Below are 23,834 nucleotides of genomic sequence, written 5' to 3'. Positions count from 1 at the left end.
TCCTGAAAATGTAAAAAACTTTTAGTCTTTTATGTTCAAACCGTAATAAGTCAGACAAATATGGAGAGACTCAAGAAGTGACAACATGTACACAACATTTCTGAATGGTTAGTTGATGAATAGTTCTAGTCCTTGATTAGCATATTCAGTCATGATAATCTATAAATCGCGTTCCCGGGGGCGGGGTTTATGTAAATTTTAGGGTTGGTGATGTCACTAACCCAGGAGGAATGTTGTGTAGTTCCTACCAGCTGTTTGTTGTAGTCCTTAAAAAGCAATTTCTTTCAAAGAAAATATCTCCTTTTGCTTTGAACTTTGAGCGTCGTGACTTTGTAGATGTTGTTTATTCTCAAACAGCAACATTACACACTAACAAAAGTTAAAAAAGGGAAATCATATTCAACCACCCCTTTAATGACGCCATTAGCAACTAGTCGACGTCGACTCGACCCGACTAGTCGTTCAACCCCTAGGACAAATGGCTCTATCCAGTATTCGTATAGTATCATACAGTGTTTTTAACTCCCTTTATGTGTCTCTTTATCATAGGTTTGAGATCCTGGCGGGTCAGAAGTGAAATTAAGAAATGGCACAAAGCTGCAACGGTCATCCAAACCAAATGGAGGCGCTGGAGAGTAAGCATTGTGCTGGTTTTTAATTTGATTAATAACAGTGTTTGGCAGGACTTCATTTTATCCATTGGGAATTGAATGTCTTTTCCCAAAATGTTGGTGTGTTTAATGAATTCATTTGGATTCAATGTTTTATAATTTAAAGGGGTTATATGATGCTATTTTAAAAATTCATTATTTTGTTTATTGGGTGCAATAGAATATGATAACATGCTTTAAAGGAGTAGTTCACTTTTTAAAAAACTTTTGCTGATAATTTACTCACCCCCATGTCATCCAAGATGTCCATGTCTTTCTTTCTTCAGTCGAAAAGAAATTAAGGTTTTTGATGAAAACATTCCAGGATTTTTCTCCATATAATGGACTTCAATGGTAGCCAAATGGTTCAAGGTCTAAATGACTGTTTCAGTGCAGCTTCAAAGGGCTTTAAACGATACCAGACGATGAATAAGGGTCTTATTTAGCGAAACAATCGGTCATTTAAAAAATAAATAAAAAAGTTTAAGTTTTATAGGCACAAATGCTCGCCTTGCGAACTCTCCTGTTCGAACTGGTTCATCAAAATGAACGAATCTTTTTTCGAGTCATTGACTTGTTCATCAAAATGAACGAATCTTTTCTTGAGTCATTGACTCGAAAAAAGATTCGTTCATTTTGATGAACGAGTTCGAACAGGAGAGTTCGCAAGGCGAGCATTTGTGCCTATAAAACTTAAACTTTTTTATTTATTTTTGAAATGACCGATCGTTTCTCTAGATAAGACCCTTATTCATCGTCTGGAATCGTTTAAAGCCCTTTGAAGCTGCACTGAAACTGTCTTTTGGACCTTGAACCATTTGGTGCCCAGCAAAGTGCATTATATGGAGAAAAATCCTGGAATGTTTTCATCAAAAACCTTCATTTCTTTTCGACTGAAGAAAGAAAGACATGGACATCTTGGATGACATAGGGGGTGAGTAAATTATCAGCAAACGTTTTTTTAAAAGTGAACTAATCCTAGTAATATCTGGACAGATCTTATACATGCGAAATGATTAATTGTCATTAATCGCATCCAAAATGAAAGTTTGTTTACATTAGACATGTGCCGGTATACGGTAATGCGATAAATCGCGGTAATGAATATGCACGATATTGTTATCGCGGGCACTTCAAAATACCGTGAAAAATAATAGATCCGAATTTAGATTTTGGGGTTCTCAGGTTCTGTCTATTTTATTACGAACTTCAGACAATAAATACCGTTTTGGCGCTTGTAAATGTGACGTGACGGATCGCTGCGCCTCAGTTCAAGTAAACCGATCATCTGTTACTTTTTTATTTAAAGATACAGTACAACTTACCGAAAAGGTATATGCCTCAGTCATACATAATATCGATCAATCAGTGTTTTTCAACATCGGAAAGAGGTCAATAAAACTGCAGGAGAACAATTATGTCACAAAGTGTTACTTTTACCTCAGGAAAGCCATTTAATGACCAGCACGTTAGTTGACTAGAAAAAATATTTACCGGTAGTTTATTTGCCATTACATAATTTATTTGTCATTACATAATTGTTATTATAATGAAACCCGCATTATATTTAATTTCTCTCTGTATGTTTACAGCATTAATGTGAGATATTTTTTCTTGAGAAAAATTAACATGCAGGCTTATCTATAGCCTACCTAATATTTATCCAAATGAGTCAATATTGAATCAAGATTGAAATCAAATCCAAGAATTGAATTCGTGAAAATTGTGTTAAACAATAATACAAACATTAGCCTACCAGTCATTGTACATGTAAACATTGTAACATGTTGTCACTAAACTAAATTCTGTTTAGTTACCAAATGTTTTGACAATCACAATTACACATTGTGATGCAAGTTTTTTTTTTTTTTTTTTTTTAGATACCCCCTTTCCATCCGTTTCTCTTGTGCAATTAAAATATCGTGATAATACCGTATACCGTGATAAAAGCTCAATCAATTAATCGCAGAATGAAAATTTGATACCGGCACATGCCTAGTTTACATAATATATGTGTGTGCGCTGTGTATAATTATTTTGTTTATATTAATACACACACATGCATGTATCTATTTAAGAAAAAATTGTTATTTGTATATAAAATATTTATATATAATATAATATATCAATATTTATACAGTATATGCATGCAAGTATTTCTTAAATATATATTTTTTTATATCTTATTTTTATATAAATATATACATAAATTAAATATATACATGCATGTGTGTGTGTATTTACAGTATATAAACAAAATGAGTATACACAGTACACACACGCACACATATTATGTAAACACACTTTTATATTGGATGTGATTAATCACGATTAATCATTTCAGAAGGAAATTTTTTTGGCAAATAAAGTACCGGTATGCAAACTAAATATTTGTTTTGTGCGGTTTTCTTACATTTCTGCGTTCCTTCTCGATAGGCGTGGATGGATGCGCTAGCTGAGGCAGAGCTGGATGATGCTGAGGATTTCATGGAGGAAGAATCACGTGTGTTGCCGAAGCTGGATCCTCTGCTGAGGGAAAGAGGGTCAGTACAACTCGACAGCATCCAGGAGCCCGTCATGGTCCGAAGCTGGCCAATCGGGCTGGCGATTGCTTCTGCTCCCACCATCACTGTGTCTCTGACGGCCACTGGTTTCCAGCGGATCATGTCCATGATGGCCTGTCTGAAGATCCCATTCAGACACGGTGAATACAAAGTAGAGACCAACCAGTTTGAACAGGGTGTGGCGTCTATCAGAGCTCAGCCACGGGTAAGAGTTTCCAATATACTACTTTTATTTGAGTGGCCACAAATTATTCCTGTATAAAGTCCCCCTGTGGTGAAAATCAAGCTTTTAATGTTGTTTATGTGTCTATGTGGTGTTTTTAATACGCTTTAAGACACACCATGTGTAAGTTCATAAGTCGACAGCATTGCTGAGTATTTTCTCCTTAAAACTGCAGTGAACCAAAGACAGTCTCAAAAACGTAGCTTGCTATGACATGCTGGCGATTAATACAGAAAATAATTTAGACACTTACCTCTGTTCGTAGAAGTCCCCCTGTAGTCAATAATTTTGATCACCAAAATTACATATTTAAAAGTTTTATCCTCTAAAAAAAATCTTCATGCCTTAAAATATCTTGAAAGTAACTCGACACCCTTGCCTCATTTAGTATGCGCGGTTCTATGAATATGCAAATGAGCCCCGCCTCCACTCACTCACTCAGCTCAGAGATCCACTGGTTGACGATCACACGTTGATCTGATTGGTTACAAGGTCGTTTGTGACGTCAGAAACACCAGCGATTTCACACCGTGTTTTTGAGACTGTCTTTGGTTCACTGCAGTTTTAAGGAGGAAATACTCAGCAATGCTGTCGACTTATGAACTTACACATGGTGTGTCTTAAAGCATATTAAAAACACCACACAGACACATAAACAACATTAAAAACTGGACTTTCACCACAGGGGGACTTTAACATATCTGTATTCTTGCTGCTTGTTGCTTTAGTTGTTGTAATGTTGTTTTATATGATGTTAACATTTTGTAAAATTTTATTTTTAAGTTTGTTTTTTCATCTAATACTTTTATTTTATTTTAGCTTCATTACCCAAAATGATTTTAAATCGTTTTACGTAAAAATAATAACACTGTTTGTAAATCAAGTTTACTCAGAGGTGGATCAAGTTATTACATTTATTTAAAAAAATTGTTGTTATCTTGCTGAACTGTGTGCTATAAATGCAAGGAACATGTACTATGAAATTGTCATGTTTTAGGCATAAAGAAGAAGAGAGTTGAGGATCTTCACAGCAGATTTTATTAAATGAACAAAAGAGCAGAAGCAACATTACAGCTTATAACATAACCGGACAAAGGAAACTCAGGGCAATATATACACCAGCTAATGAACTCAAAGGAAAGAAAGAGGTGCTTTATGAATCAAAACCTATTGCAACCAATGTTAAACTAGACACCGTTGCTGCGTCTCAATTCGCCTACTTACACTACGCCCTTAAAGTGTGTACTCTTTTTGTGAAGGAAAAAGTACATACTTTTGAGTGTGTAGCAGAAGAGTAGACAAGCTTTAGGACAAACTATCATGTTATACAATTGCGTCTTCAACGGTTTCTCTCTGTCTCATCCTGTCACAGTAAACTGACCTGTCAATCATCTTGTCACAGTTAAAATCCTCCATTTCATTTTATTTCCTACTGGAAATGGCCAAACGGATCTTTATAAAAGTCCACATTGTTATTGCAGATGAAATATAACATAAATAAATATTTTTCTATCAGGTTAAACTTTGATTAGTCACTCAAACCTTTATCTAAACCTCTCACCGTCGGTCGCGCATATCTGACATGTTTTGTAGTTTTTTAACACATTACTCGTGTTTGTAGTTCCTCTTCCAAAGCGCAATGGATTGTGGGTAATATGAGCCGTTATAGTGAGCACGGATCCACACTTCGAAAATCCACCGGAAATAGTAGATAATCCCGGGACTTCAACATACTATGCTTTGGGACACACTTATTCTTATCTCACACACTGTTTAGGATGGATAGTGTGGACATTAGCCTGACAACAGAAAGGAAATCTTAGTGAAGACAAACTAAAAGTCCTGCTTTAATTGCTTTGGCTGTTTGTTTTGACAGGGGTCCATTAAGATGCATCTGCAGAGATCTCCCCTCCTCTACGCCGACAGACACCCAGTGCACAAGGCCGATGTGGTGACCGGATTCAACCAGATCTTGCTGGAGAAGACCTGACAGGACCTCTCCTCTTCTCATCATGCTGCTAAACGCTCTCATGCAATCAGTGCACCTTTGAAATACACTACATTAAGTGATATTAAACATTTAGCTGCCTTATTGTTAGTGCAATTTAGCGTTTAGTTGTATTTACTCTCTCTCAGCATGAAGCACAAGTGCCTTTTAATTCTTCAGTCCTGTAGAGCGTTTTATAACTATTACTTTAACAGAGCTTTTATTTTATTCTAGCATTTTCTGTTATGATTTAAATAATGTCTTGCACAGCTTGAAATTGATATTTATATCATAAATATATATAAAGTGATATATTTTATAGATATGAAATTATTGATAATGTGCTGCTGATGTATCCCAAATTCTGGTATTTAATTTGATTTGTATTAAAGTCCCTCGTTAAAACTCTTCTCTGATCACCAAAATTATACATTTAAACGTTTTCCCTGTGAAAATACATTCCTCATGCCTTAAAATAGCTTGAATGTAACTCGACACCCTTGCTTCATTTAGTATACACACGGATTAATGAATATGCTAATTAGCCCCGCCTCCACTCACTCACACCAGCTCAGATTACCTGATCCACTGGGGGTCTTTAATATATCAGTGTACAAACTGATAAAAATAATGTTTTAAAATGGCTATATGTACGAATTTTCATGTATTAATCATTTTTATTGCCGATGTATGAACAGCTTGTAACGAAACTTAAAAACAAGACTTTCTTAGTTGATTTTTATGTTTAGGACTCGGGACGTTTTTGGCGGGAAAATCACAGATGTGTGTTTTCCACCGAGAGCCTCTCTTCTGTTCACTTACACTAATGCTTATACAATGTTCAGGATAATGCTGAAAGAGCCGTTCTGGACTGTAATGTCAATGTGTCGTGCAAAGAAAAGAGATTCATTCAAACTACAGTCTCACATAGTCAGATCTATAGAGTCTATAGTCTCGAATATACTCTATAATCAAACTATCATAACAGTGTGATTTTAATGAGCTCATCTGTCGCTGATCTCCACTTCTCTATGATCAGATGCTTTCTGAACTGATGTTTCTCATTTCTGTGTGTGTTTATTGTGTTATTGAGAGGAAAGAGCAGCACATATTCATCTAAACGTCGCTCTCAGCAGTGGACGGCGTCAGGATGTTCGTTAACAGTAAATCACTGCAAAGCTATTTCCAACTTCTTTTTACTTCTAAGCAGAGAACGAGTAAATCTGGGTCTTGAATCACATTCAGTCTCTTGTGCGTTACGTGATCTCGAGTGCGACGTTGCGGCTGCAGTTCACTTAACGGCCACCGGTGTCACTAAAAACAAGAGTTTCTTAATTCTACATATAGCACCTTAAAACATGTTACAATGATATTATTTAGAATAGAATAACTGAGATGATGGAGAACATAGTATTGATAAAGACAAGTTTTGTACACTTTGCATGAATTTTTTTATTTTATTATTCATTGCACAATGTAAGACATGAAACACTACATGATAAAGCTGTAGTTTCGGCATTGCTGTTGATGCTCTTACCAAAGCAAACTGAATCAATGTACTATTTGCATATGTATTTGCCGTTCTTAATTTTGTCAGATTACTTAGCACATCGACTACACAACATTCCTCCTTAAATCAAAGGCGTTTTTGGTTATGAATTATGTGCATTTATTACCAAAAATAATCAATATTTCTAATCTCAGGGCATTAATTAACAAAACGTGTGACTATAATACAGGTATTTATTGTTTGTGCTCAGGTACTGCTTTAACAAACCAATCAAACACTTTGTCAAACTTTGATAATTGAAATAAAAATCATTACAGATGTTCTGTTTTTGGTGTCTTTTTACATTTATTTATTATTAAAAGGCATGTAATAAATGACTGGATGTAATAATGCATGTGTGACAACACAAAGGCTCAGTAATATGTTGAGAAAACATGCATATACAACAAATATTTCAAAAATACTAAAGCTTGAGCTATTCGAGTATGTTTATTATACATACGGTAAGTCTAAATTATCATGACTGTATTCAAAAGACATGTTTAATACATGGTTACATAAACATTTGTGCACAAAAACAAATGGACTGACATGCTGCGTGCTGCTCACTGGGAATCATTAGGAGTTCAATGAAATCAGTATCGGTCATCAACACTCTCTGTTTGCGTAGGTTCAATAATTTTTAAGCACCGATCCGCAAACTCCACGAACAGCGGCTCCTGCATGGCGTCTTTCATGGCTTTGGCTTTATTTCCGGCCGAGTCCACCGACATCATTAGCTGTCGCAGATGAGGATTCCTCAACAGACCCTTCAGCGCCTCTGAATCTCCTGTGTGAAGGAAAAACATCTGTGAAACTGCCTCACAAACAGCACTGAAGACATATTTCTTATTACACGGCTCTGCGGAATACTTGATTCTGATTGGTCAATCGCACCATTATTCCCAGATCACAAACACGGCTCATCTGGGTCACTGAAGTCAGTGTTATACGCTCGCTAGGAACGGGTTTTTCTTCGTGGGAGTTTTGCATTTGGTGAGCTAATAAAATATTAAAAATCAGTTGAATCAATATTTTGTGTAGAGTTATTTAATTATGCCATCCAGTATCGTGAACTTACGGAAGCGTATTGCATTCACTTGAGGAAAAAAATCTACTCTGTTTTTCTGAATTAACGAGTTAATTATCTCAGAATTACAAGAATTTTTCATGGAAAAAAGATTTTGCTCTGTTTTTCTGAATTAACGACTTAATTATCTCAAAATTATGAGTAACTCATTAATTCATAAAAACAGTGAAAAAAATGTTTTTCAAGAAATATTTCTCTCATAATTCTGAGATATTAATTCAGAAAAACAGCAAAAACTTTTTTACATGAAAAATTCTCTCGTAATTCTGAGATAATTAACTTGTTAATTCAGAAAAACAGAGTAGATTTTTTTTCCCTCAAGTGCATGCAATACGCTTCCGTATGAACTCGCTCTCTCTTGTTTCATACAAATGCAGCGGCGGCCATTTTGTGACTATTATTTTGTACACTGCTGGATTTAAGATACAAACAACTATGATTTTAAAACAGTTTAATCAGAAATCAATATCTCTTATTCCATAATTGTGTATGTGGCGAAATTCTGTGTAATAAGTGGTATGACTGTATACCGTATCTCTTAAATGTCCGTCTAGTTTGAACTTGTCGCGCTAGCTTTGGGTTTAAAGACCTAAAAAAATATTTTAAACTCAGATCAATATTTGCTCATCACCCTGTCGGGGGTTTATTCGGAGATAACAACATCATCCCTGACATACCGAGCTGCTGAAGTTTCTGTAACGGCACTTTGTCAGTCTGACTGTCTTCATCAAGGAGATCCTCAACAACCCACGGCTGTTCGGCTGAAATCAAACACATTTACATCTTGATGCAAATGTAATATGGCTGTTGATTTTGGTATCTATAACATGTGTGTGTTGATCACTCACTCACCGTTGCGCACTGGAGTCGGGCTGCTGGAGGCCGGATCGGGTTCTTTAATTGGGTGGCATGAATCTATAAGAGCGAAAAAGAAATAAAGGCTTACATTGTCTTGTTGTTAATGTATAAGACACAACATAACTAATAATAACTAGATGAGTAAAGTTTGAATGCAAACTTTGATGTTGGCTGGACAAAGCCAGGTCTGAAAGTTTAAAAAAACTTCGAAAACCTTAAAAGTTAAAAGGTTTTACTCGGAGAAAGAAACAAAAATTGTTACTGGCATGTTTTAACATGTTCCTAGCATAATTAGCATGTTTTAACACATTGCTAGCATGATTTAACAGATTGCTAACATGTTTTAATATATTGTTGGCACGTTAACAACATGTTAATGTTAACAACATGATTTAACACATTGTTAGCATGTTTAAGCGTTTCGCTAGCGATTTGCTGGCATAATTAAGATGTTGCTAACATGATTTTCATGTTGCTAATATGTTGGTAACCTGATTTAACACATGGTAACATGTTGATAGCATGATTATCATGTTGTTATCACGTTGTTAGCATGATTTAGCACGATGCAAAAATTAGTTGGCATGTTGTTAGCATTATTTAACATATTGCTTGCAAGTTGCTGATACGATTTAACATGTTGCTAGCTTGAATTGGCACATCGTTAGCATGTTTTAGCTCATTGCTAGAATTAACACGTTGATAGCATGTTGCTAACATGAGTTAAAGTCTCCCTGTAGTCAATAATTGTATCCCTCAAAACTCATCTTTGATCACCAAAATTGCACATTGACTAATTTACTATACGCGGTTCTGAGTATGCAAATGAGCCCCGCCTCCACTCACTCCCTCAGCTCAGAGATCCACTGGTTGACGATCACACGTTGATCTGATTGGTTACAAGGTCGTTTGTGACGTCAGAAACACCAGCGATTTCAAACCGTGTTTTTGAGACTGTCTTTGGTTCACTGCAGTTTTAAGCAGAAAATACTCAGCAATGCTGTCGACTTATGAACTTACACATGGTTTGACTTAAAGCGCATTAAAAACACCACATAGACACATAAGCAACATTAAAAGCTGGATTTTCACCACAGGGAGACTTTAACACATTGCTATCATGTTTTAGTATGTAATAATAATAATAATCTTTAAAGTCTCAGAAGAAGAAGAAATAAAGAGTGCTTTATCTAGCCAACAAAATAATTTAAAAAAAAAACAAAAAAAAATTGCATTTGTAGTAGCAGTAACATTATAATGTTAATACTTCTAACAATAATGCATTATTATTTGATTAAATTAATGATAAATCAGTACAGCATAGCGATTGCAACGCCAAGGTCATGGGTTCGATTCCCATGGAACTGCAAGTCTTTTAGATAAAAACATCTGCCTAATACGTAAATGTGAATATTTATAAATAGAATATTGTACGTACCATCATCTTTGTGTCTTTTAAAGCAACTCACTGAACAACTAGAAGAAAAAGAAATGTGTTATTTAACTAACAATTATTGTAGTATCTAAAAAGCAAAAGTTATAAACAATCGAACATGAATATATGACTTACTATCTGATTCTGCAGGCCGGACATCTGTATTTAGGAACATGTTCGCTGCAAACTCCACAGAGCTGCATGACTACTTTAGAAAATCGAACTATTAAATAAAAAATAAAACAACGTAGATGATGTTATGTAGCCTGTAGTTACTGGAACCACGTGTTTGTGTTGTTGACAGCGTGTGGGACTTTTAACTCATTTCCTGTAGGGAACACTTCCGGTGTAGAGTGCTGAGGTCACGGTGTCCTTCCCCACGTGTGTGAGTGTGTGACTGTCAGTGTGATCAGCGGTCAGCAACGCCAGCGAGCATCTCTCAGAAGAACCGAAGTCATGTTGAAGTCTGTGAGTCGCGCGGTTCAGCTCGCGGCGCGTCTGTCCAGCAGGAGCTCCGCGTCCACGCGCGCGATCAGTCCCGCGCCGCGTCTCAGCAGAACCTTCAGCCGGTCCATCTGGAGCCTGAGCGGCAGCAGCGGCGCGTCGTCGGGGTCCAGGCCGAGGCTCCTCACTGCGACGCGGGCGCTGCCCACACTGTCCTGCGGCTGCGGGAGTCTGCACACCGAGGGTAAGCGCTCCTACACACACACACACACACACACTACTAAAATTGTTATGTAAAGGTCGTTTCTATTGTAGATGTGTAGAGGCTAACTCTTAATAGCTAAGTGGTCAGAGAGGAGAAACAAGATCAATATAGTAAGTTACCACCAGGGTTATTTTATTTAACTAAACCACAAAACAATTTCGTCAATTGAAATCAAATACTAGCTAAAGTATGTTTAATATTTTATTTTGAGTTAAAATCTCACAACTTTTTTTTCTTTTTTTTCAGAATTGCATAATATAAACTGTTATAAAGTCCGATATGAAAACTCGCAGATCTGAGAAAAAAAGTTTTTTCCTTCAGAATTGGAGTTTAGAAGTTTATATTTCACAATTCTGACTTTATAGAATGCAATTGTGAGTTTGTATCACAATTCTAAGTCAGAATGTGAGATATAAACAAAAGTTTGAGAAATAGTCAGAATTGTGAGATAAATTTAGAATAGCAAAAAATAATATTCAGAATTGCGAGATATAAGCTTGAGATGTGTTGAGGCTAACTCTAGAAATTGTACTTTTACTATACCTCTGGTAGATGAGTAAACTTTTAATTTAGCTACTAATTGGTCATAGAGGAGAAACAAGAACAATATAGTACCAGGGTTGTTTTAGTTAACTAAACAAATACGTCAATTGAAATAAAATAAAATATTAAAAAAATATTTCAGCTAGTATTTGGAATTTATATCTCACAACTTTTTTATTTGTCTTTTTTCTCTCACAGAATTGCACAATATAAACTCGCAATTGCGTGTTATAAAGTCAGATATGAAAACTCGCAGTCCTGAGGAAAAAAAATCCCTCAGAATTGGAGTTTAGAACTCAAAATTGCGAGTTTATATTTCACAATTCTGACTTTATAGAATGCAATTGTGATTTTGGATCACAATTCTAAGTTAGAATGTGAGATATAAACAAAATTTTGAGAAATAGTAAGAATTGTGAGATAATTTAGAGTTGCGAGATATAAGCTTAGAGATATAACGCTCCTTCACATAGACTTAAACTACTAAAAAGTATTATGGTAAAGGTCGTTTCTATGGTAGATGTGTTGAGGCTAACTCAAAAAACTTTACTTTTAATTTAGCTACTAAGTGGTCACCGAGGAGAAACAAGAACAATATAGTCCCAGGGTTATTTTAGTTATCTAAACCACAAAACAATTTCGTCAAATACTTAAATTGAAATAAAATATTAAAAACCTATTTCAGCTAGTAAGGTGAATTTTCTACGGAGCCCCTGAAGGGACCTTTGCAAAAATAAAAATATACAAATATTTTTGCAAAGGTCCATTTAGGGGGTCCGTAGTTTTCTCATTTTCATTTATTTATTTTAATTTGATGTACTTAATAAACATTATCAAAAACTATGGAAGCTTGTTTCCTCCACTGAATTAAAAGGGAAAAGGGTTATTGCTACTTATTATCCCGAAATTCTTGCTATTTTTTTCCGCAATTTTGAGTTTATATCTCAATTTTAACTTTTTTCGCAGAATTGCGTAATATACACTCGCAATTTGATTGTTATGAAGTCAGATATAAAAACTCGCAGTTCTGTGAAAAGTTATTTTCCCCTCAGAATTGGACTTAGAACTTATATTTCACAATTCTGACTTTATAAAATGCAATTGTGAGTTTGTATCAGAATTCTAAATCAGAACTGTGAGATTTAAACTTGCAATTGCGAGAAAAGTCAGAATGTGAGATATGATTAAAATTTGGAGAAAGTCAGAATTGTGAGAAACAAACTCGCATTTGCGAGGAAATTAGTCAGAATCGCAATTGCGAGAAAAAAAGTCAGAATTGTGAGGAAAAAAGTCAGAATTGTAAGGGGAAAAAGTCAGAATTGGGAGAAAGTCAGAATTGCGAGTAAAAAAAGTCAGAATTGTAAGGGGAAAAAGTCAGAATTGCGAGAAAAAAGTCAGAATTGTGAGAAAAAAGTCAGAATTGTAAGAGGAAAAAGTCATAATTGTAAGGGGAAAAAGTCAGAATTGCGAGAAAAAAAGTCAGAATTGTAAGGGGAAAAAGTCAGAATTGCGAGAAAAAAAGTCAGAATTGCGAGAAAAAAAAGTCAGAATTGTGAATAAAAAAGTCAGAATTGGGAGAAAGTCAGAATTGCGAGTAAAAAAAGTCAGAATTGTGAGAAAAAAGTCAGAATGAAGTCAGAATTGGGAGAAAAAAAAAGTCAGAATTGTGAATAAAAAAGTCAGAATTAAGTCAGAATTGGGAGAAAGTCAGAATTGCGAGTAAAAAAAAGTCAGAATTGTGAGAAAAAAGTCAGAATTGTAAGAGGAAAAAGTCAGAATTGTAAGGGGAAAAAGTCAGAATTGCGAGAAAAAAGTCAGAATTGTGAGAAAAAAGTCAGAATTGTAAGAGGAAAAAGTCATAATTGTAAGGGGAAAAAGTCAGAATTGCGAGAAAAAAAGTCAGAATTGCGAGAAAAAAGTCAGAATGAAGTCAGAATTGGGAGAAAAAAAAGTCAGAATTGTGAATAAAAAAGTCAGAATTAAGTCAGAATTGGGAGAAAGTCAGAATTGCGAGTAAAAAAAGTCAGAATTGTGAGTAAAAAGTCAGAATTGTAAGGGGAAAAGTCAGAATTGCGAGAAAAAAGTCAGAATGAAGTCAGAATTGGGAGAAAAAAAGAGTCAGAATTGTGAATAAAAAAGTCAGAATTAAGTCAGAATTGGGAGAAAGTCAGAATTGCGAGTAAAAAAGTCAGAATTGTGAGAAAAAAGTCAGAATTGCGAGGAAAAAAAGTCAGAATTGCGAGAAAGAAAATCAGAATTGTAAGGAAAAAAGTCAGAATTGTGAAAAAAAAAAGTCAGAATTGCGAGGAAAAAAGTCAGAATTAAGTCAGAATTGGGAGAAAAAAAATGTCAGAACTGTGAAATATAAACTCGCAGTTGTGCGAAAAAAGTTAGAATATAAAGTCGCAATTACCGTTTTTATTTATTTATTCTGTGGTGGAAACATGCTTCCATAATAAACACTAGATATATTTTTAAAAAATCGAATCTAACAAAATTACTAACTGAAATTAAAACGAAAACAATGCCTAATTCAAAATCTTTCGTAAAAAGTTACCAGATTAATTGGATTATTCCAGAATATTAAAGCCGATGTCATATCCTGCAATATTTGCATATGTGTCATTAGAGCATCGCAACAAGTGGAGACGAACAACCACACGTCACCTTAACCGACCAATGAGATCTCATTCATACTAGTGTTGTTAGTAAATCATGCATGTGTGTCTTTATCCTCCAGGCGATAAAGCGTTTGCAGAGTTTCTCTCTGATGAAATCAAAGAAGAGAAGAAGATCCAGAAGAGCGCGAGTCTTCCTAAAATGTCCGGCGGGTGGGAGCTGGAACTGAACGGCACAGAAGCGAAGCTCATCCGCTCGCTGGCCGGAGAAAAGTACGAATGCGTTTCATTCAGACAATCAGATTAATATGTTAATGTAAATGTTTCAAAGTGCCTCCAGTTCTTCTCTATATCAGTGTCAGTGTTTCTGAACTCCTGAAACGCCTCCATTGTAGTCTTGAGTTTCTTCCGGGAACGAACACGTCACAATATTCCTCATTATAATAATTCATATGCAGAATAAAGGGGCGGGGCCTGGTTGAGTTAGTTAGTAGTGTGTTAAACTGGCGGTTATGGAAAGGGGCGGGGCCTGGTTGAGTTAGTTAGTAGTGTGTTAAACTGGCGGTTATGGAAAGGGGCGGGGCCTGGTCGAGTTAGTTAGTAGTGTGTTAAACTGGCGGTTATGGAAAGGGGCGGGGCTTGGTTGAGTTAGTTAGTAGTGTGTTAAACTGGCGGTTATGGAAAGGGGCGGGGCTCGGTTGAGTTAGTTAGTAGTGTGTTAAACTGGCGGTTATGGAAAGGGGCGGGGCTTGGTTGAGTTAGTTAGTAGTGTGTTAAACTGGCGGTTATGGAAAGGGGCGGGGCCTGGTTGAGTTAGTTAGTAGTGTGTTAAACTGGCGGTTATGGAAAGGGGCGGGGCTTGGTTGAGTTAGTTAGTAGTGTGTTAAACTGGCGGTTATGGAAAGGGGCGGGGCTTGGTTGAGTTAGTTAGTAGTGTGTTAAACTGGCGGTTATGGAAAGGGGCGGGGCTTGGTTGAGTTAGTTAGTAGTGTGCTAAACTGGCGGTTATGGAAAGGGGCGGGGCCTGGTTGAGTTAGTTAGTAGTGTGTTAAACTGGCGGTTATGGAAAGGGGCGGGGCTTGGTTGAGTTAGTTAGTAGTGTGCTAAACTGGCGGTTATGGAAAGGGGCGGGGCTTGGTTGAGTTAGTTAGTAGTGTGTTAAACTGGCGGTTATGGAAAGGGGCGGGGCCTGGTTGAGTTAGTTAGTAGTGTGTTAAACTGGCGGTTATGGAAAGGGGCGGGGCTTGGTTGAGTTAGTTAGTAGTGTGCTAAACTGGCGGTTATGGAAAGGGGCGGGGCCTGGTTGAGTTAGTTAGTAGTGTGTTAAACTGTCGGTTATAGAAAGGGGCGGGGCTTGGTTGAGTTAGTTAGTAGTGTGTTAAACTGGCGGTTATGGAAAGGGGCGGGGCCTGGTTGAGTTAGTTAGTAGTGTGTTAAACTGGCAGTTATGGAAAGGGGCGGGGCCTGCTTGAGTTAGTTAGTAGTGTGCTAAACTGGCGGTTATGGAAAGGGGCGGGGCTTGGTTGAGTTAGTTAGTAGTGTGTTAAACTGGCGGTTATGGAAAGGGGCGGGGCCTGGTTGAGTTAGTTAGTAGTGTGTTAAACTGGCAGTTATGGAAAGGGGCGGGGCCTGCTTGAGTTAGTTAGTAGTGTGTTAAACTGTCGGTTATGGAAAGGGGCGGGGCTTGGTTGAGTTAGTTAGTAGTGTGTTAAACTGGCGGTTATGGAAAGGGGCGGGGCCTGGTTGAGTTAGTTAGTAGTGTGTTAAACTGGCAGTTATGGAAAGGGGCGGGGCCTGCTTGAGTTACTTAGTAGTGTGTTAAACTGTCGGTTATGGAAAGGGGCGGGGCTTGGTTGAGTTAGTTAGTAGTGTGTTAAACTGGCGGTTATGGAAAGGGGCGGGGCCTGGTTGAGTTAGTTAGTAGTGTGTTAAACTGGCAGTTATGGAAAGGGGCGGGGCCTGGTTGAGTTAGTTAGTAGTGTGCTAAACTGGCGGTTATGGAAAGGGGCGGGACATTTCCCAAACACACTCGAAGCGCTCGACCAATCACAACACACTGATCCAGCCGACCAATCAGAGCACAGTGTGCTTTTCAGAAGGAGGGGCTTCATAGAGACAGGAAGTAAACAGAGCGTTACTGACAGACTGGGAAGAGAGGAGCCGCAACAATGGAGAATATGAGGAGAATAATCAACATTAAAGCTGTTCTAGGAGAGCACAATAACAAGACTTTAAAAGAAAAAGGCACAATAGATTGAGCAGATTTGTAAAGCGTCTTCTGCAGAGCTTTTATGATCGTTCGTATCCTCCGCTGTAATAATACATCATGTGTGATGTTTGTGTGTGTTTGACAGAGTCACCATCACGTTCAATGTGAACAACAGCATCCCGCCACAGCTGGAGGAGGAGCCCGAGCAAACGCAGAAGGGTCAGGAGGAAGAGGTATCGCCACTAGCCGCGTTTCCATTACCCTTCAAATTGCGCAAATTGAAATTGCGAATTGAAAACACGTCAAAAAAAGTTTTTCCGCTCGCATGAGGGGGTTTTTCTGGCAATTCGAAAAATGAATATTTCGCAAAACTGCAATGGAAACAGTTTTTGCACATTTACAGTCACCTGACGTAGATGACGCGGTGTGTTTGGACAGAATACGAGACAGAGTTCTTTATTAAACTCATAAAAGACAAAATAATTACAGGAATACTCAGTGTTTCCCCTAGGATTTTTTTCAGGGGGGGGGGGGGGGGGGGGGGGGTGAAACTGCTAGTGTTGCAGAACGGGCGTGTTACGGATACGTGGTGTAAATTTTTAGCAATCAAAAAGCATGTCTAATTAATTGAAATAGTGTATTATGAATCATTAAACGTATACGACATTTAAAAAAAAAAAATTGAAACAAAATTTCACACTAATTCTGTGTTGTGTTTTTTCTGGTAATAAAATGAAGACATAAAACACAAATTTTATCATTTATCATCAATTTTAATCATATGAAATTAAATAAACTTTTTGTCAAATAACGTGCTGCACAATGAGCTTTACTGTTAAAATTAAAACATGGATTATTCCTTAAATTCAGTTTTGATGATAATTTATTTGGATTAGTGTTAATATTATTACATTGGGACATATCTAAATTCTACTGTACAACGGTAATATATTTCTGTCAAGTTAAACCGAACTTTTATTTTGACGGGTTGCCGTGAAGACCTTTTGAGTTTGTGTGTTTGTGTCATAATGATAGTTTTTCTCAAATGAAGCGGTTAAATGATCAAGAGTGACTTTCGGAGTGGATCTAGAGCCTGGAGAGGAAGTTTCTGCATTTGTGTCTTCAGATAGGCCAAAAAAAACAGCGCAAGCGTCACACGTGCTTCAGTGTGTGTGTGTGTGTGTGTGTGTGTGGTAAATGAAACTGCGCGTCGGCGGCACCATTCATTCACACAGAACAAGCAGGATTTGTATTTAAATAGTCTTTGTGGTTTAATATCCACACACACTAGTCTACATCGCGATTTGATTTCAGGTGTATACTGAACTGCTTTCTATTTATTCCTCAAAAGATTGACAAATTCCATGAAATTCCGCGTTATACAGTAAATTTCTTTTTTATGACTGGATTTCGTCAGCAATTTAGGGGGGCGGGGGGTCGTTTTGGTAAAACAATGGTAGGGGAAACACTGAATACTGGATTCTAAACCTCAAAGAAACGCCACAATCACGAGCTGGAAGCAGAAATGAGGAGAAACACAGAAACTCCTCATATGAGCCGCTCACAGTATAGACGAATCCGGCGAAACTACCGGAAGTAAGCGGGCGCCATTACTGAGCTGTTGCTGGGTAGCGTTGAGCCATTGCCTCCTATTGTTTTATTTGTAACTTGCGTCCACTGGAATAAACAGCCCGCGATTTACGACTGTCACTAACGTTACAACTTTTATAATGTCGAGTGGGAAAACATGTTCTGGTTTAAATTGTTTCAGTGGCGGCAGTAAAGGGCGCATTGGGGCAGTAACGTTAGTAACATTACTGTTATGTCTGTTGTTAATGTTTGATTTGCTTGACTGTGACAGATTTTTTTTTAAATAACAAATTAAATTAAATATAATGCAGTTTTTGTTATAATAACAATTATTTAATGACATAAGTAAAAAATATAATAAATATGTAATATAGTGCTCAGCAAAATCTCCTCTCTAGCTATGTTTTCTATTCAATTAACATGCTATGGTCATTAAATGGCTTTTCCTGAGCTAAATGTAACGTTATGTGACATAATTGTTCTCCTGCTGTTAAATTGACCTCTTTCCATGGTTTAAAAACACTATTGTTCGATATTATGTGTACTTTCTAGCTGCACCTTACCCTTGCCTTTTGCAATGTGAAAATGAGATAAATAATGGACACAAATGAAAAACATGAATTCGTTTATTTGATGTCATTTATTTATTGTTGCCAAATGGACAGATCTTTTTATAGTTTCCTCGTTAGCTAACGTTAGCCTAGCTAGCTTGCCAAGCTATTTTCATAAATAATCTGTAAGATCGTTTGTACCTTCATCTGTGACTGGAGGCCACTGTCTAACATCATCAACCCAACAAGTCTCTGCCTGGCTGTAGCTGTCATACCGCTAACAGCTCAGTAATGGCGTCGCCACAAGATGGCAGCCTACACAGAACGCTCGTCGGATTCGTGTATACGGGTCTTTCCTTGCCATTAATGCTTGGATAACACACACACACACATGTCTCCTTCCATTAATAATAATAATAATAATAATGTCTAGTGCAGAGGCTCTGATATATATAAACCTAACTATGTTCGTCGCCATGATGTTTGTAATGACTGATCGCGAGAGGAAAAAATAAAGTTTTAGTCACGTAGCATCGGTTAATGGAAACTCCGTCATTTCGCAATAGTTTTTTGTTGACATTTAGAAAACATCGCAAAACGCACCTAGATTCATGCAGTAAAGCACTCTAGGTTATTGTGTAACAGCCAGTGAGATTACTAGATACTTAAATTCCTTAAACTGTTCAAGTCGTTGGCATTTTAATTGTTGTTATGTGATGTTACAGTAGTGAAGTGGAGATTTTAGAAAATAAAGGTTACAACATAAAATCACAAGTTTAACATTTTATATATAAAGTCAGAATTGCGAGGTAAAAGTCAGAATTGTGAGATATAAGCATAACTTTGAGAAAAAGTCAGAATTGTGAGATATAAGCATAACTTTGAGAAAAAGTCAGAATTGTGAGGTAAAAGCACAATTTTGAGAAAGGTTTAGATTTAAATTCGCAATTGTGAGAAAAAAAAAACAGAATGTGAGATATAAACAAAATTTGGAAAAAGTCACAATTGCGAGAAAAGTCAGAATTCAAAATTGTAACATATAAACTCAAAATGTCAGAATCGCAATTCTAAGAGAAAAGTCAGAATTGCGAGGATTTTTTTTTTTTTAATCCCAATTTTTTGTCTGATTAAATATTTTACAGCTTGGCATAACTATAAAAATGTATATTCAGTATGGAGTTAATTTCCATATTCTAGAAATCACACTTTTAAAATCCGGCCTACTGGTTGGAAGAGAGTTGTTGAGGGGGTGAATTAAAATCAGAAATAATATCTTGGTTTTTAGTTGTTTTAGATGATTTGAATGCTTGTTTTGTTTTGAGACACTGCTTTAAAGACGCTGCAGAATTGAGCGGCTCGACCAGCTTGTTTTTGATGCATCTGTCCTGTGTTTTTTAGCCTGACATCGTCTCGACGCCCAATTTTGTGGTTGAGGTGACCAAACAGGGTGCAAAGAACTCACTAGTGTTTGACTGTCATTTCCCCGAGGACGAGGTGAGTTTGATTCCTCTTGTTGTTGTGTGACTGTGAAGAGATGTGTCTGTTTCCTCCTTCATCTCACTGGATTTCACATCTGCACAGACCAGTCATGGTGAGGGCGAGGAGGAGAGCGACATCTTCTCCATCCGAGAGGTCAGTTTCCAGCCCGAGGGCGACACGGACTGGAAGGAAACCAGTTACACGCTCAACACAGACTCTCTGGACTGGGTGAGTCAAGTCTTCATTTCTTACACTGCACATCGTTTCAAAGCAATCTGAAAATAACAGTTAATGTTGCAAAGTTCTTCAGATATGAAACGAATACAGTCTCAGCTGTAAAGCAGCTCTAGTGTTCATTACAGTTGCAAAGTTCATCAATTATGAAATTTGGATTTCTGTCATTTTCTTTCACACCGCTAGAGGGCGCATGATGTATTTCTGTTGTCAAGTTGGCACAGAGTTGACCAAACAAACTAAAAAATGTAAAAAAAATGTTTTGTTAAAGTGTTATAAGCCAAGAACAAACGGAAGCGTATTGCATTCACTTGAAGAAAAAAAATCTACTCTGTTTTCTGAATTAACGAGTTAATTATCTCAGAATTACGAGATATTTTTTGATGGAAAAAAAAAATTTTTTGCTCTGTTTTTCTGAATTAACGAGTTAATTATCTCAGAATTACGAGATATTTTTTGATGAAAAAAAGTTTTTGCTCTGTTTTTCGGAATTAACGAGTTAATTATCTCAGAATTACAAGAAACTTTTTTTTCATCAAAAATTTTGCTCTGTTTTTCTGAATTAACGAGTTAATTATCTCAGAATTATGAGAATTTTTGATGAAAAAAAAGTTTTTGCTCTGTTTTTCTTAATTAACGAGTTAATTATCTCAGAATTACGAGATAATTTTTGATAAAAAAAAAGTTTTTGCTCTGTTTTTCTGAATTAACAAGTTAATTATCTCAGAATTACGAGATATTTTTTGATAAAAAAAAGTTTTTGCTCTGTTTCTCCTGAATTTTTGAGATAATTAAGTCATTAATTCAGAAAAACAGAGCAAAAACTTTTTTCCATGAAAAATGATCTCGTAATTCTGAGATAATTAACTCGTTAATTCAGAAAAACAGAGTAGATTTTTTTTTTCTTCAAGTGAATGCAATACGCTTCTGTAAGAACCAAACCAATCAGCTACGAGGAGAATCACAACACTACACACTTTGATGTGAAGCAAAACGTTTTTGAAAAACCTTTTCACAATATTCAAATTTTTAATTTGGGGTTTTCATAAGCTGTAAGCCATAATCATCACAATTATAACAAATAAAGGCTTGAAATATCTCACTTTGCATGTAATGAGTCTATATAATATATTAGTTTCACCTTTTAAGTTGAATTACTGAACTTTTGCACGATATTCTCATTTGTGAAGTTTCCCCTGTGTAAACGCACGCCTGTGACCTCTGACCCCTCAGGCCCTGTATGATCATCTGATGGACTTCCTAGCGGACCGTGGCGTGGACAACACGTTTGCGGACGAGCTGATGGAGATGAGCACGGCGCTCGAGCATCAGGAGTACATCAAGTTCCTGGACGATCTCAGCGCTTTCGTCAAATGCAAATAATCTGTGATACTTCTGATGACAGATGAAGATGAAGGCAGAACAGTTTTGTATTTAATTTTATATCATTTTTTCAAGTTATGTGCACACCGGTTCAAATGTCAGATGGCTTTACAGGTCGAGAATGTGAACTAAACATCTGTGAGAAATAAAACTGAGAGGAAATATTGAGTCGTTTGTCCTGCTTTACTTTCAATATAATAAGGCAAAAACATTTATTCTCATTAATGTAATTGTCTGTAATATACAGGTGAAACTCGAAAAATAGAATATAGTGCAACAATTCAGGTGAAACTAATATATTTAGTATATATAACTATATACATATACATGATTATACTATTCAGAGGGGCGACATTTCTGTATTTAAAATCCTTTTTTTTATTGATTTCATGAGATTTTGAATTTGGGGTTTTCATAAGCTGTAAGACATAATCATCAAAATTATAACTTTTGCACGATATTCTAATTTTTCGAGTTTCACCTGTAGATAGATGGATGGATGGATAGATAGATAGATAGATAGATAGATAGATAGATAGATAGATAGATAGATAGATAGATAGATAGATAGATAGATAGATAGATAGATAGATTTATAGATAGATAGATTTATAGATAGATAGATTTATAGATAGATTGATAGATAGATAGATAGATTGATAGATAGATAGATTTATAGATAGATAGATAGATAGATAGATTTATAGATAGATAGATAGATAGATAAAGAGATAGATAGATAGATCGACAGATAGATAGACATAGATCGATAGATAGATAGATAGATTTATAGATAGATAGATAGATAGATTTATAGATAGATTTATAGATAGATAGATTTATAGATAAAGAGATAGATAGATAGATAGATAGATAGATAGATAGATAGATAGATAGATAGATAGATAGATAAACAGATACATAGACAGATAGATAGATAGACAGATAGATAGACAGATAGATAGATAGATAGATAGATAGATAGATAGATAGATAGATAGATAGACAGACAGATAGATAGATAGACAGATAGATAGATAGACAGATAGATAGACATATAGATAGATAGACAGACAGATAGATAGATAGATAGATAGATAGATAGACATATAGATAGATAGACAGATAGATAGACAGATAGATAGATAGATAGATAGATAGACATATAGATAGATAGATAGATAGATAGACAGATAGATAGATAGATAGATAGATAGATAGATAGACAGATAGATAGATAGATAGACAGATAGATAGATAGATAGATAGATAGATAGATAGATAGATAGATAGATAGACAGATAGATAGATAGATAGATAGATAGATAGATAGATAGATAGATAGATAGACAGATAGATAGATAGATAGATAGACATATAGATAGATAGATAGATAGATAGACAGATAGATAGATAGATAGATAGATAGATAGATAGATAGATAGACAGATAGATAGACAGATAGATAGATAGATAGATAGATAGATAGATAGATAGATAGATAGATAGATAGACAGATAGATAGATAGATAGATAGATAGATAGATAGATAGATAGATAGATAGATAGATAGATGTTCCGAGTTAATTTGACTTCCTGAAGAGTGACATTTACATTTATGCATTTAGCAGAAGCTTTTATCCAAAGCGACTTACAAAAGAAAAAAATGAATCAAAAACCAACAATATTAGTAATATTCAGTGCCAGGTTCATTAGACGACTAGATTAGGAGAAATCGGCATGAAACAGGCGGGACTTCCTGAGAATAAACATTGAAAGATGTTATAGTTATTATTTTTCATGGTGCAGAAATGACACGCGTCACCATAAACTCGCCTCTGAGACATTGATAAAGTAATAGAAATGTTTTGTAAATTTGCTTGCAATGTATAACAGGATCAATCTCACAAAAACATGTTCTTATTTCTCCCCAAAAATAAAAAGATGTATTGTTTTATTATAATAAAGACTATTATTAGGACATAAGGGGTTCTGCATTGTGAAACTCACCCAAATTATGTTTTAAATGTAATGCAAAATAAAGTAAAATCACATTATTGTAAAGTGGCTGAATAGATTATTATTCTCAATGAAGATTCTCATTACTGTAAGTGATTTATTTTTAATGTTAATCAGAATAAATGCAAAATTCAACTAAGATA

The 23,834-nt window shown here is 35.9% G+C and overlaps 3 protein-coding genes across 3 annotated transcripts in view; 2 read left to right on the top strand and 1 right to left on the bottom strand.

Moving 5' to 3' along the window:
- Positions 1–5,687, top strand: part of LOC130076197 (unconventional myosin-XIX) — a 53,392-nt gene extending 47,705 nt beyond the window's left edge. Inside the window, exons 21-23 of the mRNA XM_056241190.1 lie at positions 550–635; positions 3,087–3,419; positions 5,314–5,687. Of these exons, the coding sequence (XP_056097165.1) occupies positions 550–635; positions 3,087–3,419; positions 5,314–5,427 (533 nt within the window). The 3' untranslated portion in view covers positions 5,428–5,687. The remainder of the gene's footprint in view (positions 1–549; positions 636–3,086; positions 3,420–5,313) is intronic.
- A 1,868-nt stretch (positions 5,688–7,555) lies between these two features.
- On the bottom strand, positions 7,556–10,697 carry znhit3 (zinc finger, HIT-type containing 3). The gene is made up of 5 exons (XM_056241201.1): positions 10,492–10,697; positions 10,360–10,397; positions 8,916–8,978; positions 8,741–8,824; positions 7,556–7,763 (listed from the first exon to the last, which is right to left on the bottom strand). The coding sequence occupies exons 1-5, from the start codon at positions 10,557–10,559 to the stop codon at positions 7,570–7,572; spliced, it is 447 nt and encodes a 148-aa protein (XP_056097176.1). The 5' UTR covers positions 10,560–10,697; the 3' UTR covers positions 7,556–7,569.
- Positions 10,698–10,763: 66 nt separating this feature from the next.
- On the top strand, positions 10,764–21,840 carry c1qbp (complement component 1, q subcomponent binding protein). The gene is made up of 6 exons (XM_056241197.1): positions 10,764–11,044; positions 14,349–14,499; positions 16,581–16,668; positions 19,975–20,070; positions 20,158–20,283; positions 21,523–21,840. Exons 1-6 carry the CDS (start codon positions 10,813–10,815, stop codon positions 21,670–21,672), a joined length of 843 nt encoding a protein of 280 aa, XP_056097172.1. The 5' UTR covers positions 10,764–10,812; the 3' UTR covers positions 21,673–21,840.
- Positions 21,841–23,834: the final 1,994 nt, after the last annotated feature.

Source organism: Rhinichthys klamathensis, unplaced genomic scaffold (genome assembly GCF_029890125.1).
Source record: "Rhinichthys klamathensis goyatoka isolate OS25496 unplaced genomic scaffold, OSU_Roscu_1.1 h1tg000633l_1, whole genome shotgun sequence".
Lineage (NCBI taxonomy): Eukaryota > Metazoa > Chordata > Actinopteri > Cypriniformes > Leuciscidae > Rhinichthys > Rhinichthys klamathensis.
The sequence above is the reverse complement of the archived record's forward strand: the minus strand, read 5'-3'. Positions and strand labels throughout refer to the sequence as shown.

Excerpts from the sequence above, each read along its gene's own strand:
- c1qbp (XM_056241197.1), top strand. The coding sequence starts at position 10,813 with ATGTTGAAGTCTGTGAGTCGCGCGGTTCAGCTCGCGGCGCGTCTGTCC. Across the intron at positions 11,045-14,348 it reads CGGGAGTCTGCACACCGAGG|GCGATAAAGCGTTTGCAGAG; the intron begins GTAAGCGCTCCT and ends TTTATCCTCCAG. Across the intron at positions 14,500-16,580 it reads CGCTCGCTGGCCGGAGAAAA|AGTCACCATCACGTTCAATG; the intron begins GTACGAATGCGT and ends TGTGTTTGACAG.
- znhit3 (XM_056241201.1), bottom strand. The coding sequence starts at position 10,559 with ATGCAGCTCTGTGGAGTTTGCAGCGAACATGTTCCTAAATACAGATGT. Across the intron at positions 10,398-10,491 it reads CCGGCCTGCAGAATCAGATA|TTGTTCAGTGAGTTGCTTTA; the intron begins GTAAGTCATATA and ends TTTTTCTTCTAG. Across the intron at positions 8,979-10,359 it reads TAAAAGACACAAAGATGATG|ATTCATGCCACCCAATTAAA; the intron begins GTACGTACAATA and ends TCGCTCTTATAG.